Below are 15,866 nucleotides of genomic sequence, written 5' to 3'. Positions count from 1 at the left end.
GATATATGGATCTACTGGTAAGTAGTAGCGATACTGTTCTAAACTGAAATCAACTGAAGACAGAAATATGTATCTGGTAAGAGAAAAAAAATATACTGCTCTTTTCCAGTCACTTTTGAAATTTTGCACAATAAATATTACTGCCACTGATGCTCCTGTGATTTACGCCAGTTTTGAGTGTAGCCTAAATACCTTGCTATTCTTGTATTACACATGGGCATAACCATTTTTTGACTCACTTGTATAAACAAAGTGAGTCTATGTTTTAACCCGGTGTTCGGTTGTCTCTCTCTCTGTGTGTGTGTGTGTGTGTGTGTGTGTGTGTGGTAAACTTTAACATTGACATTTTCTCTGCAAATACTTTGTCAGTTGACACCAAATAACGCATAAAAATAGGAAAAATTCAGTTCTTTCCAGTCATCTTGTTTAAAACAATATTGCACCTCTGGGATGGGCACAAAAAAATTAAAAAAATGAAGCCTAATTATATGCAAACTGCATTTACTGTTATATTTATATTGTTTGTATTCTCTAAACTTGGCATTTTGATCTGATATTCGACCCAACAACAAGAGCAGTCATTATTATCATTTTTTGTTCAAACAGGAACTTCTTTTGCTAAGCATGGAAGTTTTATTTATTTTGCAAACGTTTTGGTGCAGATAGTAAAAAAGGGAAATTACTCTGTAATTAATGTTAGGGGACTTAATTTGCTTTAAACTGATCTTTCTCATCTTAAACATTACATTTTGAAATTATACTCAATACATAAAAAGCTTAGATTTTTAAAAAAAATTTTTTTATATATATATTTTTTTAAGTGTACCACAAGTGAGTCTCGAAGGCCTTGCCTCTCTTGTTTTTTCTGCAAATGATTGCGACTCCTAGACAGAACTGAACGTGATCCTACACCAACCAAAGTGTTTATAGTATAGCTAAGCCATAGTAGTGAAGTGAAAATGCGTTTTTATGTGACTGATTCAGCACACAAAACTTTTTTTTTTTTTTTTTCATGTGGGTGATCAGTATAACTCGGTCAGTCTAGAAACTGTTCGTCCTTAATTTATCACTGTTTCCTCTTAAATCACAGATAGTCACGGTCACAGTATATCTGTTCGACCTGAACAATTAAGTGTTTCAGTCAGTCCTTTTTTTTTTTTCAGTCTGACTTTTTATCCGATCCGTCATATCCATATTTTCATAACCCCAGATTTTCACAAACACGCATAAACTTAAACAATTAAATTTGACGGACTCGAATCACCATAGACTGATGAGAGTCCACACACAGAGATGCTCACTCACTGAGTCTGGCTACAAGTTATTGTCGTCAGTACAGATTGCTTAGCAAGTCAGTGGTGTAGGAAGAACTTTACATCATCATAAAACCAGACAGTATCAAACACCACCGATCGAAGTGACTCTGAGCAGCAGCAGTGCAGGGTCTCCTCTAGTGTGTGGCCTCCTGGAGGCCAAACCTCAGTAGCAGTTTCCTGTATGGACTGGCGACGCTGGGACTGCGACAGACGAACCCGGTCGTCACACACACACACACACACACACACACACACACACACACACACACACACACACTAAATATTACTGCCGTGCTCCTGTGATTTACGTCAATTTCGAGGGTAAATACCTTGCTATTATTGTCTTACGCTATAAGTGAATAGACGTTAAACTGAAGAAAACACACACACACACACACACACACACACACACACACACACACACACACACACACACACACACACACACACACACATACACACACACATACACACAGATATACACACACACACAACTTGAATGACAAACAATTGAAACAAACTACAACATTACACATTAAAGCAACATATATCAAACATTACATTACCTTTGTGAAATCAGTAACCTGAAAATGTAAAATATGTATGCATTTAGTGTACTGAACACTCAACCCCACCCCCTCCCCAAAAACACGAGTACACACACACACACACACACACACACACACACACACACACCGTCACACACACACACACACACACACACACACACACACACACACACACACTGACACACACGCACACACAATCTATGCATACACCAACGCGCACATACACTGACGAACACAGATCAACAATCGAACAAAGCAAACTACATCACATGATAAAACAGTTCCTGCAAAACATTTCCTCAAAGAAACATGACCGGTACATCGCAGGAAAAAAAAATTATATAGATGAAAACTGGAAAGCTGAAACAATTAAATGTTCTCTCGCTCACACACACACACACACACACACACACACTCTCTCTCTCTCTCTCTCTCTCTGTGTTTGTGTAAGGGGCGGCACTCGGAAGGAGCGGTGTGTGGGAGTAATGCCGCATGCCACTGAAACGGTGCAGATCGAGGCAAACAACAGCAACAAACAAAAAACAAACAAACAACAAACAAGGACAAGAAACACACACACAAAACCAACCAAACAAACGGCAAAAACAAAACAACAACAACAACAAACGCTTCAGACAAATACCAATAATGAGAGGCGAGTTTATTAACTGAAACTCGCCTCTTAATAATTAAATTTAATTGGTCTCGCAGCCAAATGAATTAAGAGAACAGGTGCGAAAATTTTACTCGATTTCATTGCCTGCTCATATACATTTCCCCTAAAACAAAACCCACAAATATGCTAAAAACAACAACAACAATAACAAAACAAAAGAAACAAAAAAACCGTACTGATTGGAAAATAAATAATTTTACCACTGACCTGAATATCAAAAGTATTAATACGTCAAGTTGATTTTTTTTATTATTAAAACTTATCAGTTTTTTACCTACCATGAAACAAAACAACTTTGCCGGTCTCTCAGTCACACGCGCGCCGCACACACACACACTGACACACACACACATACACACTGACACACACACATCTATTTCTTGAAAAAAAAAAAAAAAAAAAAAAAATCAGTTAAGTGCAATTTATCCAGAACCTGTTCACTGTAATTACGGTATTCATTCTGTGTGGATATATTCCCCGTCTGGAACAGGAACGAGAAAAGAATTAAAAGCATTGCATGTACGTGAGCGCACCGCCGCTTGTCTTCCACAACAAAAACAAGAGAGGCAAGGCCTTCAAGACTCACTTGTAATAAATTAAGTCCCCTAGCATTAATTACAGAGTAATTTCTCTTTTTTACTATCTGCACCAAAACGTTTGCAAAAAAAAAAAAAAAAAAAAAAAAAAAAAATTCCATGCTTAGCAAAAGACTGAGTTCCTGTTTGAACAAAAAAATGATAATAATGACTCCTCTTGTTGTTGTGTCAGAATAAGAGGTCAAAGTGCCAAGTTTAGAGAACACAAAAAATATAAATATAACAGTAAATGCAGTTCGCATATAATTAGGCTTCTTTTTAAAAAAAAATTTTGTGCCCATCCCAGAGGTGCAATATTGTTTTAAACAAGATGTCTGAATTTTTCCTATTTTTATGCCAAATTTGGTGTCAACTGACAAAGTATTTGCAGAGAAAAAGTCAATGTTAAAGTTCACCACGGACACACAGACAACCGAACACCGGGTTAAAACATACTTTGTTTACACAAGTGAGTCAAAAATGAAAATTTGCCGCATTCTATGACTATATGTCACAGTACAATTTAGTCGTTAACCTTTTGTTCTATGCAGACCAACGGAATATAAAAATAACAGCATATACATTCCGTAGGGAATACAAAAGCAAATTGAGATACTTTTACACACTCGTAAAAAATCAATGTTGCAGTGTTTTGCATGGTAATTTCAGGTAAGGGGCATAACCGCACACACCAAAACTGAGAAAAAAAGATTGTTGAAGTCTGGCGGTCAAATGATTTGAAAAAGCGAGGAGCCAACAAACGATCGGATTAATTCAAGCAAGAGTAATGTTGTAGGATTAAGTTGATTATTTTGTGTGTTGTTTTTTTTGCGCAATGTCATAATATTCAAATATCATTTCCAAACAATGCTTCCATTTATTTAAAGAATGGTGTTTCGACATTCGTTCCTTTTGCCGTTGACGCTTTTTCATTGCGCAAGAACGACCACGTGACTCGTGACGTACAGCATACATTTCTCTCGCTGCGGACGACGGACGCTGGCACTTGACAAGGTTAGGGTCTCCTTGCGACAGGGCAGCCGAAGACAGGATAACCAACAGCAATCATGTCAGGACTTGGAGACAGAGTTCGTTCGTTTTGTAATTTTGTGTGGAACAGTGATGAGAAAACATTCCTCGGCAGAGGTGGAAGAAGTTGGGGTAAGCTTGAATTTGATGAATAACTGGTGCCTTCTCTTGTTTGCTTTCCGACCCAGATTTGTTCTGCGGAATCTCTCTCTCTCATTCTCTATATCTTTTTTTCTTTATGCTTATTTTTTTTTTATAAGTCTAAAAGTTAAACAAACCTAGCTTTTAAGTCAGCAGTGTAGAAACCTGCTTTGCAAAACCCGATCGAAGGGTGCGATCTGAGCATGGAAGCGCCCGGTAATTTTCCACTGCTTCTCTGCGTCCTTCCTTCGTCCGTCAAACGGACACATGTAAAAATAGTCACGCTTCAACTAGTTAATGGCACGCGGGTGTACTTCACAGGATTTGTTAGGGTGTGAAACATGGGAGAAATCGTGCACCGAAAATTAAAGAAGTACAGAAGGTTGAAGTGTAACAGAAAGAAAGAAGAGCTGGAACCAGCGCACTAAAGCATTATTGTATTGTGTTGCCATTCGAAGTGCTTACTGTTGCAGACAGCTCGATTCTTTTCCAGGTCAGTTCAGGTCAGTTTTGAGGTCAGTAGTGATTCACTCATTACCAGTGATTAAGTGAACACTTTTTGTTGTTTTTGCTTTTTTAATTTTAGGACATGATGACTTAGTGCATGTCATCATTGGTCTTGGACATAATCAGAAAGAAAAACCACATGATTATTGGTTGCATTACTAAGATAAAATAAATGTTCAGTGCTCATTTGCTGTCCAAGCACAGTCCAAGCATTACTGATTACTGCCGTACAGCATGCAGTTATCTGACACCAGACTGTGCAGTCATCTTATTCTGATCCATTGATTTGTTATTTTGACCCTTTTTTTTTCAAAAGGCATAACATTAATGTAATTATATAAATGAGTGAGGGGCTTTGTAATTCTTTTTGCACTTCTGATGTACTGTGTTCCTTTGCTGATAAGAGTGCTAGTGTAGTTGAAGCATATCCAGTCTTTTTCTGTAATTTGTTTAGACTAAACATTATTTTTATACTTACAGTTTGCTACTTGGCTACTGAAGGAAGTATTGTGTGATCCTGAATAATGTCACATTTGCTTTTAGTTTTGAATATACTTGTTCAATATTTTTGAATATTGATTAAAAGAGCTTAGTCATCAATAACAACAAGCTCAAAACACACTGGCTGCTTGTAAATTTATAAAAACATTGCTTGCTTTGTATGTGAATAATAATGACTGAATGTTCTGTTAACTAGCCGCACATCACCTACCATCCTGTGAATGGCCTTTTTTGTGTGTGTTTTCTCAAAGTATCTGGGTACATTTCAAACGTCTTTAGTTCTACTAGTTGTTTAGTATATAAGTATGCTATTTTCCAGATGAAAGCCCACACAACACATGGCATACATGGTTGATGAACAAATACAGTTACATTCTACAGGATATTGCATGGTGCACCACATACATTGCGAAAGTACACTGCCAAGATCCTGCAGCTTGTTAAAAACTGTTGCAAAACGTAGAGATTCGTTATTCTCAAAATGGTGCCTCCAAACAAACTGTGATAGTGAGGTGAACAGTGGCAAAATGCCTGTGATTGATAACAGCTTTTTTTTTTGCTTTTTTTTTTTTTTACATCAAGAGAAAATTTTAAAATTAAACATATTTAGTCGGATATGCTAAGCTGTCAAAGATTGATAGCATAAAAAGTACACATCACTATGCTTCATTCTTGAAAAACATTAAAAATGGAAAAAAAGGAAAGGGGAAAAAAAAAAAGTAAAATGTTTTCCTGGTTTATTCACAACACACTTATGCAGAAAATGGATTGCACAATTTACAACGGACCTTGTTCCTATCATTCAGTCAGTCACTGACTGTCACAAACACACACACACTACCACCCAGTAAGGGAGTGAATTCTTTTTTGCCAAGCAGACAGTTTTTCTTGGGGCACTGAGCGAAAAGCGAAACAGAATTTGCCTTGTATTTTGGCATACAGTGAAGGTCAGTGCATTACGATCCATTTGATTGACATTTGACTTGACAGTTTGCATACACTTAATGTAAGCACAGTGAGCAGGGGGTTAATGATCTGTTTGGGATGTTAAATTTCTGGGTGAATCTCAGCACATGCTTTGAGGCAATATATATTCAAATTAGAAATCAATTCTTTCTCTCTTTGTCTGACTGTTTCTCTCTATCTGTCTTATCTCTGTCCGTCTGTCTTTCTCTCTCTCTCTCCACCCGCTTCCTTAACCTTCCCTCTCCCTGAGTCTCTTGATGTTTCCTAGTTTCCTTTGTATCTGCCAACCCTCTGTTCTTGATTTACAATAACTTTGCAGTGCTTTGTCTTTTTCAGCGGAGATTGGGGTGTTCTACCTTATCTACTACAGCTGTCTAGCTGGATTCTTTGTGGGAATGCTCGCAGTCTTCTACCAAACTGTAGATGAGAAGCGACCAAAACTCACAGGAGACTCCAGTTTACTGAAGGGCAACCCTGGTAAGCCAGCCATAACTTGTTTTATTTATTATGTGGGATCACGTCACATTTCTTTCTCTTTCTAGGATACTCTTGTCATTTGATTTGACCTAGTTACTAATCTTTTCTGTGGAAAATTTTATGAATGGAGGAATGGACTATTGGCAGCAAAAAGTCTTGTTGTCTGGAAATGAGATGAATTGAAAGTTTTTTTATTTGGCTGTCTGACAGTGGCACTCGCAGAGCTGATATATAACACTAACAGCACAGATATTATCATTTAAAGAACTGTCTTGTGCTGAATTTCTTTCACTGGAGCCTGCAGTCAGTGTTTTCATTTGTATAGTAGTACATGTAACTTTTTAGTTTGAAACTTTAGTTTGAGAATGAGGGGGAAGTCCATTAGTGATATTCTGCAGTCTTCCAAGGTCATGCAAAAATGATGCTTTGGTGTCATATACTGTACCATGTCAAACTGATGCAAACTAGGCCTATTGGAAATGATGCATTAATGGGTAATATTTGAGACATGGGGCATACATATAAAAATTTAAATGATGCCTGCATTTTGAAGCCAACTACACCACAGGGTATATATATAGCAGTGCTATGCAAGACAGCAAGAATAAAAAAGAAAGTAAAACTTTAAAAATATAACCATTTTCCTCCATTAAAAAAAAGAAAGAAAACAGTACCCTCAGTGATGAAAAAATCATTGTTTCTTGTGTACGTTTCAAAAGTTACTAGTACAGTAGTAGTTTATTCCAAATCTTTGATTGCTGACAGTGACTGAACCCATTTAACCCTAGCAGTAGCACAAGTTCAGCTGTTTTCAGTTTGTGACTTGGGTCAACAGCGACCTTGACAAAGTTCCTTGCATTATTGATCTTCAGAATCATTCACAGGAAATGAATGTAGACCTGTATGTTTGTATTTGATATTATTTTTGATTCATGTATTGTAATTGTATTATATTTAACCTTGATCCATGTACTATGTAATATTGACCTATTCTATTCTAAAATACAAAATTATGAAAATAGCACCTTGTGGTTTTTGCCATCATATATTAAAAAAATTGCCATTTCCAAGATTATTGCCATTGTTGCTATTGTTGCTTGCTGATCAGTTCACTTTGGCAATATCTGTTGGGGTGTTTGGAAACAAAATAATGAGGAGAATTATCTTTGGTTTGATTTAACGACATACTCTCATTGTCATGTTCAACAGTTTGATGTCTGCACAGTTTGTTCTAGTATACTAGTAGTACACTATATAGATGCTTTTGTGACTTACGGCATGTAGCATGTATTCATTATTCTTTTGATTGGTTCTGTCACGTCAAATTTTTTATTTGGAATTGGAGTTAAAAGCAGAAGTCTTAAGTAAAAAACCAGAAGATTATTGGCCTGACCTAAGAAATCAATAACGTGAATGAGTCTGAAATGACCAGATTGATCGTATAATGATGGGTCAATTAAATTTTGTATGCGACTGATCATTGATGCCAAGCCAAATCCTGCGAGCAAAATGATGTCTCAGAACATGGGAGGGGTGTGCATTTTGACTTAAAATTTTTTTTTTTTTAATTTATTTTATTTTATTATTACTAGTATTGGGTAAAATGTTCACATTTAAAGATGTATATCGAGTACCAGTGGTAAATTTTTATCAGTAAATCAGTTGGATAAAAATCCGTTTCTGCTGCAGCTGGACTCTACATATTACGTTTTGTCTGTCTGTTTTGCAGGTATGGGATTTCAGCCAATGCCAGATGTTGAGTACACCTTGGTCAGATTCCGAGTGCAGCCCAAGACCTACGAGCCCCATGTAAAGAGCATACAGAAAATCTTGAAGCGTAAGTTCAAACAGATTTATGACAGATGCTGGCAGAGTTTTGTGTTCTTGGCAAGAAGAAAAACTTTTCTGAAATTCAGGAAATAAAAAATTCAAAAAATTGAACAGGGGAAAAAAAAAAGGGTTCTGCTGCTTGTTTTTAAAAATGTACAGGGAGTGCTGATGTTTTTTTTGTTTTGTTTTTTTAAGGTTTGTTCCTCACTCCTGACCATATTATCTGTATGATTATAACATGTCTTGTCATAGTTGGAGGAAAGATCAGTGGGCTGTTGTTCTGGTTTTATAACAGTGTTCTTACAGCAGATTTTTAGTAACAAAGAAAAAGAGAGAGAAGGAAAAAAAAGACAGTTTCAGTTTCAAACTGAAAAACTCGGTGAGCATCAAAAATTGTTTATCTTCAGACTGAGAAAAGTTGAATGAATGTTTAATATGTGAAAGAGGAATGCTACCCATTTGAAAAGACTGTCAGAAAGGCAAATGAAAATCTTCAAAAGGGGGGGGGGGGAAATAACAGTACAAGAATAACAGTTGGATACATGTTGGTGCATGACTGAACATTGGATATATGACTGTTGGATACATTTTGGTTTCCACAGCCTACCTTGAAAACCAGGCCATGAAAAGATATGAGAACAGTGATGCCAGCTGTTATGATTTCGCAGTATTTTGTTATGCTCGTTCGCAGTTTGGTCCAACATTACGCCAAAGTCGAAATTGTTCTGATGAATTCATTTTTGACTACATGGCATGGTCACATGCTTTCCTGCCGTAACATTACCCACATGCTCTGGACCTATTGATCACGAGGCCAGGTCAGTCACTACTAACCTTGGTCTCACTTGATGATGCTCAGCTTATCGAGTGTGTGTGTTTACATGGAAACAGCATTGAGTGGACCAGTCAGCTTTATCGTTTGCCCAAACAAGTGAACGTGGCTGAATCAAGTTGGGTCTCAGTCAAAAGGCGTCGTCTGTGCCCAGTCAATTAAGCTGATTGATAAAATGTGTGTTTGCTGATGTGGCTCAGAGTTCAAGTGTTCCTAACAAATTCAGAATATTCCTACCAAATTTCCTGATAGCTCCTACAAACACTTGAGAGGTTTGGCATCTCTGTGAGAAGAATGACTGTTGGATACGTGACCGTTGGATACATGTTGATGTCCACAGCCTGCCTTGAAAACCAGGCCATGAAAAGGCATCAGAAGGATGACTGCTGGATACATGACTGTTGAATGCATGTTGGCGCCCACAGTCTACCTTGGAACCATCTTTCCATGGCCTGATTTCAAAGGTTTATAGAAGAATGACTGTTGGATACTTTTCTGTTGGATACATGCTGGTGTCCACAGCCTACTAAGTTTGAAAACCAGGCCATGGATTGATATTTGTATATCTCTTTTCTTGTCACAACAGATTTCTCTTTGTGAAATTCAGGCTGCTCTGCCCAGGGAGAGCGCCACCCATTTTTTGTATTTTTTGTCTATGCAGTTTTATTTGATTTTCCTATCGAAGTGGATTTGTTTACAGAATTTTGCCAGGAGCAATCCTTTTGTTGCCTTGGGTCCTTTTACGTGCGCTAAGTGGATACATACATGGCTGTAGAGTACATGATTGTTGGATAAATACATGACTGTAGGATACATGACTGTTGGATACATACTTGACTGTATGATACATTACATGACTGTTGGATACATACATGACTGTAGGATACATTACAATGACTGCTGGATACATATATGACCGTATGGTACACGATTGTTGGATACATATATGACTGTAGGATACATTACTGTTGGATACATACATGACTGTAGGATACATTACATGACTGTTGGATACATACATGACTGTAGGATACATTACAATGACTGTTGGATACATACATGACCGTATGGTACACGATTGTTGGATACATACATGACTGTAGGATACATTACTGTTGGATACATACATGACTGTTGAATACATGACTGTAGGGTACACGACTGTTGGATACATACATGACTGTTGAATGCATGACTGTTGGATACATGAATGAAGGATACATACATGACTGTTGGATACATGAATGAAGGATACATACATGACTGTTGGATACATGACTGTAGGATACATACATTATGACTGTTGGATACATACATGACTGTTGGGATAAAGGAATGAAGGATACATACATTACTGTTGGATACATCATCTACCTGCCTGTAAGATACCTGTTGCTGTCCACAGCCTACATTGAAAGCCAGGCCAAGCCGGAGGACGAGAGGAAAGGTGTGGACTGTGCTGGGGGCGTCATGCCAAAGGAGGGGGAGTCCTGCCGTGTGGATGTGGCGGCCCTGACCCAGGAGTGCAACATTCAAAACAACTTTGGTTTTGGCAAAGAAACCCAGCCCTGTATCCTGCTTCGTTTGAACAAGGTCTTTTGTTTGTTTTTTATTTTATTTTATTTTATTTTTATTTTTTTCTCGTTAGTGTTATTATTTTATTTTTTTATTTTAATCGCAGTATTTATTCACTCGCAGGCTTTCAGTCTTGTCTCAGTCTGTGGTGTGTAATGAATACTTATATTTGTTTGTTCTTGTTGTTGTTGTTTTTTCTTGTTTTGTTTTTTTCTTTCTTTTTTTTTTACAAACTGCAAGTGTTTATGAAAACTTCCACCCACACCATGTAACTTTATAGAAAATTTGCTAGTGGATATGTATTAGTATATTAGTATTTGGTGTGACTGCAGTCTTGTTCAGCGAATGATCCCATTGCAAAGAGGGTTTGGAAGGAGAGTGTAGACTGTGGGTGGTGGGGATAATGGCATGAAAACAACACACAGCTTTTTTTTTCCTTTTTTTTTTAATCACACAGGATGAATATAAAAGGAGATTATTATTTTTTTCTGAAGTGTCTGTTGGAAGTTCTGTTTATGTGGGCTTGCAAGTTGTTCTGTGAAGAATTGGAGTGAACATGTCGATAGCCTGTTTCTTTTCTTCTCACCCCCCCCCCCCCCCAGAACCCCACCTCACCACCTCCCTGTCTCATTCTCAAACTTATTTTCTGTATCTGTATGTAGAGCATTCCAGTCAAGACTTTCAAAATTTCAGTCTTGAAGACGCCTTTGAATGTTGGCAGATCTTCGACTGGATGCCTCAGAAGTTCACAGCAGAGAATGTCAACAGCTCTGGAGCTTCAGTGGGGCTGAGGAACCGCATGGTGAATGAACCAGACATGATCTACATTGAGTGTGTGGGAGAGGTGAGCGTCAAGACATTGTGTTTGTATTTTGACATGCATGTATGTCACACGCTTTTGGTTCATAAACCAAGTCTTGTGTATGTATTTTGCCCCATATTTTTAAAAGTCTTCAGTTTGTCAGTAGATTTACCTTGATTATTGAGTTGTGACTGAGAGAAAGAAACATTTCAGTGGTCTTAATAGACTGGTGCATCTGGGTGCATGGGTGGTGTGTGTGTGCGTGTGCGCGCGCTTTATGATAGTTGTATCTGTGACCATCAAAACAGCCGGGGAGGTAATTGCCGCAATTATCTATGCTAGGATTTGATGATAGTGGAGAGTGTCCTGCCCAAGTTACATCCCCACTCTTTCAGCCAAGACGGCTGTAGAACAGTTGGCTTTTGGATAGTCGTCAAAGGCCAACTTGCCCCCAAGGCTGCAGCACAAAGAGCCAGTCCAGTCTTGGTCCCTGGAGTCCTTCCAAAAGACTAAGCTGTTAAAGGATTCCCAGTGCAGTGGAGAAACCATTGATCTTAAAGCTCTCACTTTTGCATTTGGCCCAGCTGTTTCTACCTGTGTAGTTTGTTGATGTTTCCTTTTGACATTGTTTTGACATTGTCTTGGAGATGAACATTGTCAATCAACAAAGATGCGGTGTAGCGTATATATGGATTTGTCCGAACGCTGTGGTGCCTCCTTGAGAAACTGAAACATGAAAACTGAAACTCTTTTCCCCTTCACTTACAGAACCCAGCTGACCGCGACAACATCGGCAATATTACGTACTACCCGGAGCAAGGGTTCCGCCACTACTACTACCCGTTCACCAACCAGCCGGACTACATGTCCCCACTGGTCTTCGTCAAGTTCCTCAACCCGCCCAAGAACATCGCCCTCATGGTGGAGTGCCGCGCCCTGGCCCCCAACATCCGCTACGATCGTACCGAGAAGGAAGGCGGAGTCCACTTTGAACTGCTGGTGGACCCCTGAGTAACGTCCCCTAATCCCTCTTCTCCCCCCCGCCCCCCCCAAACCCCCCCCCTCCCACACCCCTGTGACAGAGCCTGGCTCTCTCTCTCTCTCTCTCTCTCTCTCTCTCTGTCTTTCTCTAAGCCCTTGTCCAAGGAGTGTGAATGAGATGATGGTGTTGTTGATGAAGTGTGGATGGATTAACATCACGAGTGTAATTTAGTGGAAAAGACATGTCATACATCTTTTTCTTTTCTTTTCTTTTTTATTTTCCTTTTCTTTTTTTTCTTTTTTTTTTTTGTCAGAAAACATATTTTTCATCTCTCCTTTTTGTCGCATGTACACGCCTTCTTTATCAGAACTTGTCAGTTTGGTGCCCCAGATTGTTTCTGTCTTTCCTGGGGTTGTTTTTTTTTTGTTGTTTTTTGTTTTTTATGAAAAAAAAAAAAAACGTAATCAAAATTAGCCGAGTTCAGGACATTCAGAAATTGCATTTAGGCAGTTCACAGACATTTACATACAAAATAAAAGCTTTTAACCCATCAGAAAACACGAGTTCTCCAAGGTAAAAGAGTAGCTGTTTACTAAATGATTTGTTCATATTTGGGTATGTTATGAGTTCATTGAGTGTTTGCAGAACTGATAATGCCACTCGTTTTCACATCTTGTGTTGGTTGGTTGAGTGAGTTGTCAAAATAGAGAACAGTATTTTTTGTTTATTTTTTAAAAAGAGAATTACATGAAAGTGATTGTTTTATACCTTTTGTTGAAAAAAAACAACACATCTTTATTTGATTTTTTTTTTTTTTTAAATGGAGTGTGTTGGTATTGTGTATAATTTCTCTTGTTATTTTCTGGAAGTGTTGTTGTCATAGACATCACTGAAACATATATATACATTTTTCTTGTTTCGTTGTGATTTGCATCAATCTCATTTTTCTTGTTTGATTGCTGGTTAGAACACATACTCAGATTATTATTGTTTATTTGAATTTATTGTTATTTGAAGAAGAACCCGAACCCCCCCCCCCCCTATAAAAACAAAACAAAACTGTAAAGAAAAATAAATTTAAAAAAAAGCCTCGGTAACTCAGTGCTGTTTCAGATGCAATAGTGTGTTGTATGGATGTTCATTTTTTTGTATTTTATAAACGGGGGAAACATTAGAAACTGTTGATTATATAAAATGATCATAAAAGAGAGAGCTAGAAGGAAAGAGAGAGGAAGAATGCAGAAAATGAAGGGAAGAAAAGAAAGGGGAACAGTTGAATCTCAGAGAATAGGATAAAACCGCCTGTGCTACACAGGAGGCCAAATTAAAAACAAAAAAAAATTGTGATTTAAATTTCTACCTTTCAGTAGGAGTGCAGGTATTTGGGTAGTCTTTCTTTAATATATATTTTTTTAATAATTTTTTAATGAATTTATACAAATACACGTTGATCCATTGATGATGCGTCTTGATTTCAGTTTAAATGTAATGACAGTTGGAGTTGATTCATGAGTTTTTGTATAAGGTATATTCTGTCAGGCATTCTAGGCATCGGCATAATTTTTCCATTGAGTGCATGCATGCGAGACGACATGTTTTTCTTGTGACCCTTTTTGTGGTACACAAGAATCTTTTTTTACATCACATATTTATCCAACATTCCCAGTGGCTGCTGCTTTAGCGCTTCTTTTGTTGCGAGGTTCTGGGAGGCTGCTCTCGTCTTTTCACTTTCGATGAAGAATGATGGAGTGTTATGGAAGGGTTTGTTGAGTTTTTGGGGTGTTTTTTTTTTTTTTTTTTTTTAAATTTTTTATATAGCAGACAGGGCTTGAATTTCACATGCATTTAAGTGTTTATCTTACAATGCTTGGTCAGTGCAGTGTGTGTATAATTTATCTTTCTGTCAAAACATCTTTTAATCAATACTTTTATGTGTATATATATAATATATGTTAAAAAAAAAGAATAAATGGATGGTATGAATACACCAGTAGACAGGCTTTGGGGAACACACTTTTTTTTTTTTTTTTTTTCCTAATAGCTGGTGTGATGAAAGTTTTGTAGATAATTAAGTGTCAAATCTTTATTGTGATGTGTGATAGAATAGTGGAAAGAATCTATGCACTGTTACAAGTCATAAAAAAAAAAAATGTAAAAAAAAAAAAAAAAGAAAGAAAAAAGAATAGAGTTTGCTGTTTTGTATTTGTGTCAGATGTTATTACAGTACGCCCTAAACCAGTGCGCGTGTTATGTAGAGAGGGCCCCCCCTCCTCCCCTCCCCCACCCCCCCCCACACACGTATAACTGTCGAGTCCTTTTTCCAACTTGTGTTAAAGTAGTGGCATTGTTCAGGGAGCTTTCTGTTCCGATCCATGTGTGATGTGTGTGACTGTGATTTCACCTTGAAAGAAAGGAATCGTTTTTCTTCCCCCACCCCCACCCCCACACACCCCCTTTTTTTTTTTTTTAAAGTAAAAATAAAAAGATAAAGTTGTGCTAGGGTGTGGGTTTTTTTGTTGTTTTTTTTATCAGGTAAGACATATTTGAGAGAGAATGGAAGGAGACAAGATGTAGTGTTGTTGTTTTTTTTGCGTCACGAGGGCATGGTATTTGACCCAGTTGCTCCTTTTGCTTGCGCTGGTTGCTTGACTGATAGGAATGTGGCGGAATAAGAGATTTATCTTTACAGTGATTTTTAAAATATTTTTTATCCTTGTCAGCGAATAAGTGTTCTAGATAAGTCGCTTAATCAGACATGTTACACACTCATTAGATGTCAGTAGGTTTTTACTTTTTTTCGTGTCAAATAAATAAAAAGTTTAGCGTTACAGTGAAGTGTGTTGGATTTGTTGTTGGGTGAGTGCTTGCGTGTATATCTATTTCTGTTTGAGATTCTGTCTTTATATAACTCTTTCTCTCTCTGTGTGTGTTTGTTGGGTGAGTGTTTGCGTGTATATCTATTTCTGTTTGAAATTCTGTCTTTATATAACTCTTTCTCTCTCTCTGTGTTTCTCTCACTCTCACCCGCATACACAAACACTAAGATTTAAGAATACTCAAGTTTCCATTATCAGTACTTAATGTGTAT

The 15,866-nt window shown here is 37.6% G+C and overlaps 1 protein-coding gene across 1 annotated transcript; it reads left to right on the top strand.

Moving 5' to 3' along the window:
* The first annotated feature begins 4,108 nt into the window (after nucleotides 1-4,108).
* Nucleotides 4,109-15,608, top strand: LOC143275680 (sodium/potassium-transporting ATPase subunit beta-like). Its single transcript, XM_076579973.1, has 6 exons — nucleotides 4,109-4,297; nucleotides 6,617-6,757; nucleotides 8,487-8,594; nucleotides 10,825-11,012; nucleotides 11,716-11,838; nucleotides 12,565-15,608. The coding sequence occupies exons 1-6, from the start codon at nucleotides 4,204-4,206 to the stop codon at nucleotides 12,805-12,807; spliced, it is 897 nt and encodes a 298-aa protein (XP_076436088.1). The 5' UTR covers nucleotides 4,109-4,203; the 3' UTR covers nucleotides 12,808-15,608.
* Nucleotides 15,609-15,866: the final 258 nt, after the last annotated feature.

This window comes from Babylonia areolata, chromosome 30 (assembly GCF_041734735.1).
Source record: "Babylonia areolata isolate BAREFJ2019XMU chromosome 30, ASM4173473v1, whole genome shotgun sequence".
NCBI classification, from domain to species: domain Eukaryota; kingdom Metazoa; phylum Mollusca; class Gastropoda; order Neogastropoda; family Buccinidae; genus Babylonia; species Babylonia areolata.
The sequence above is the reverse complement of the archived record's forward strand: the minus strand, read 5'-3'. Positions and strand labels throughout refer to the sequence as shown.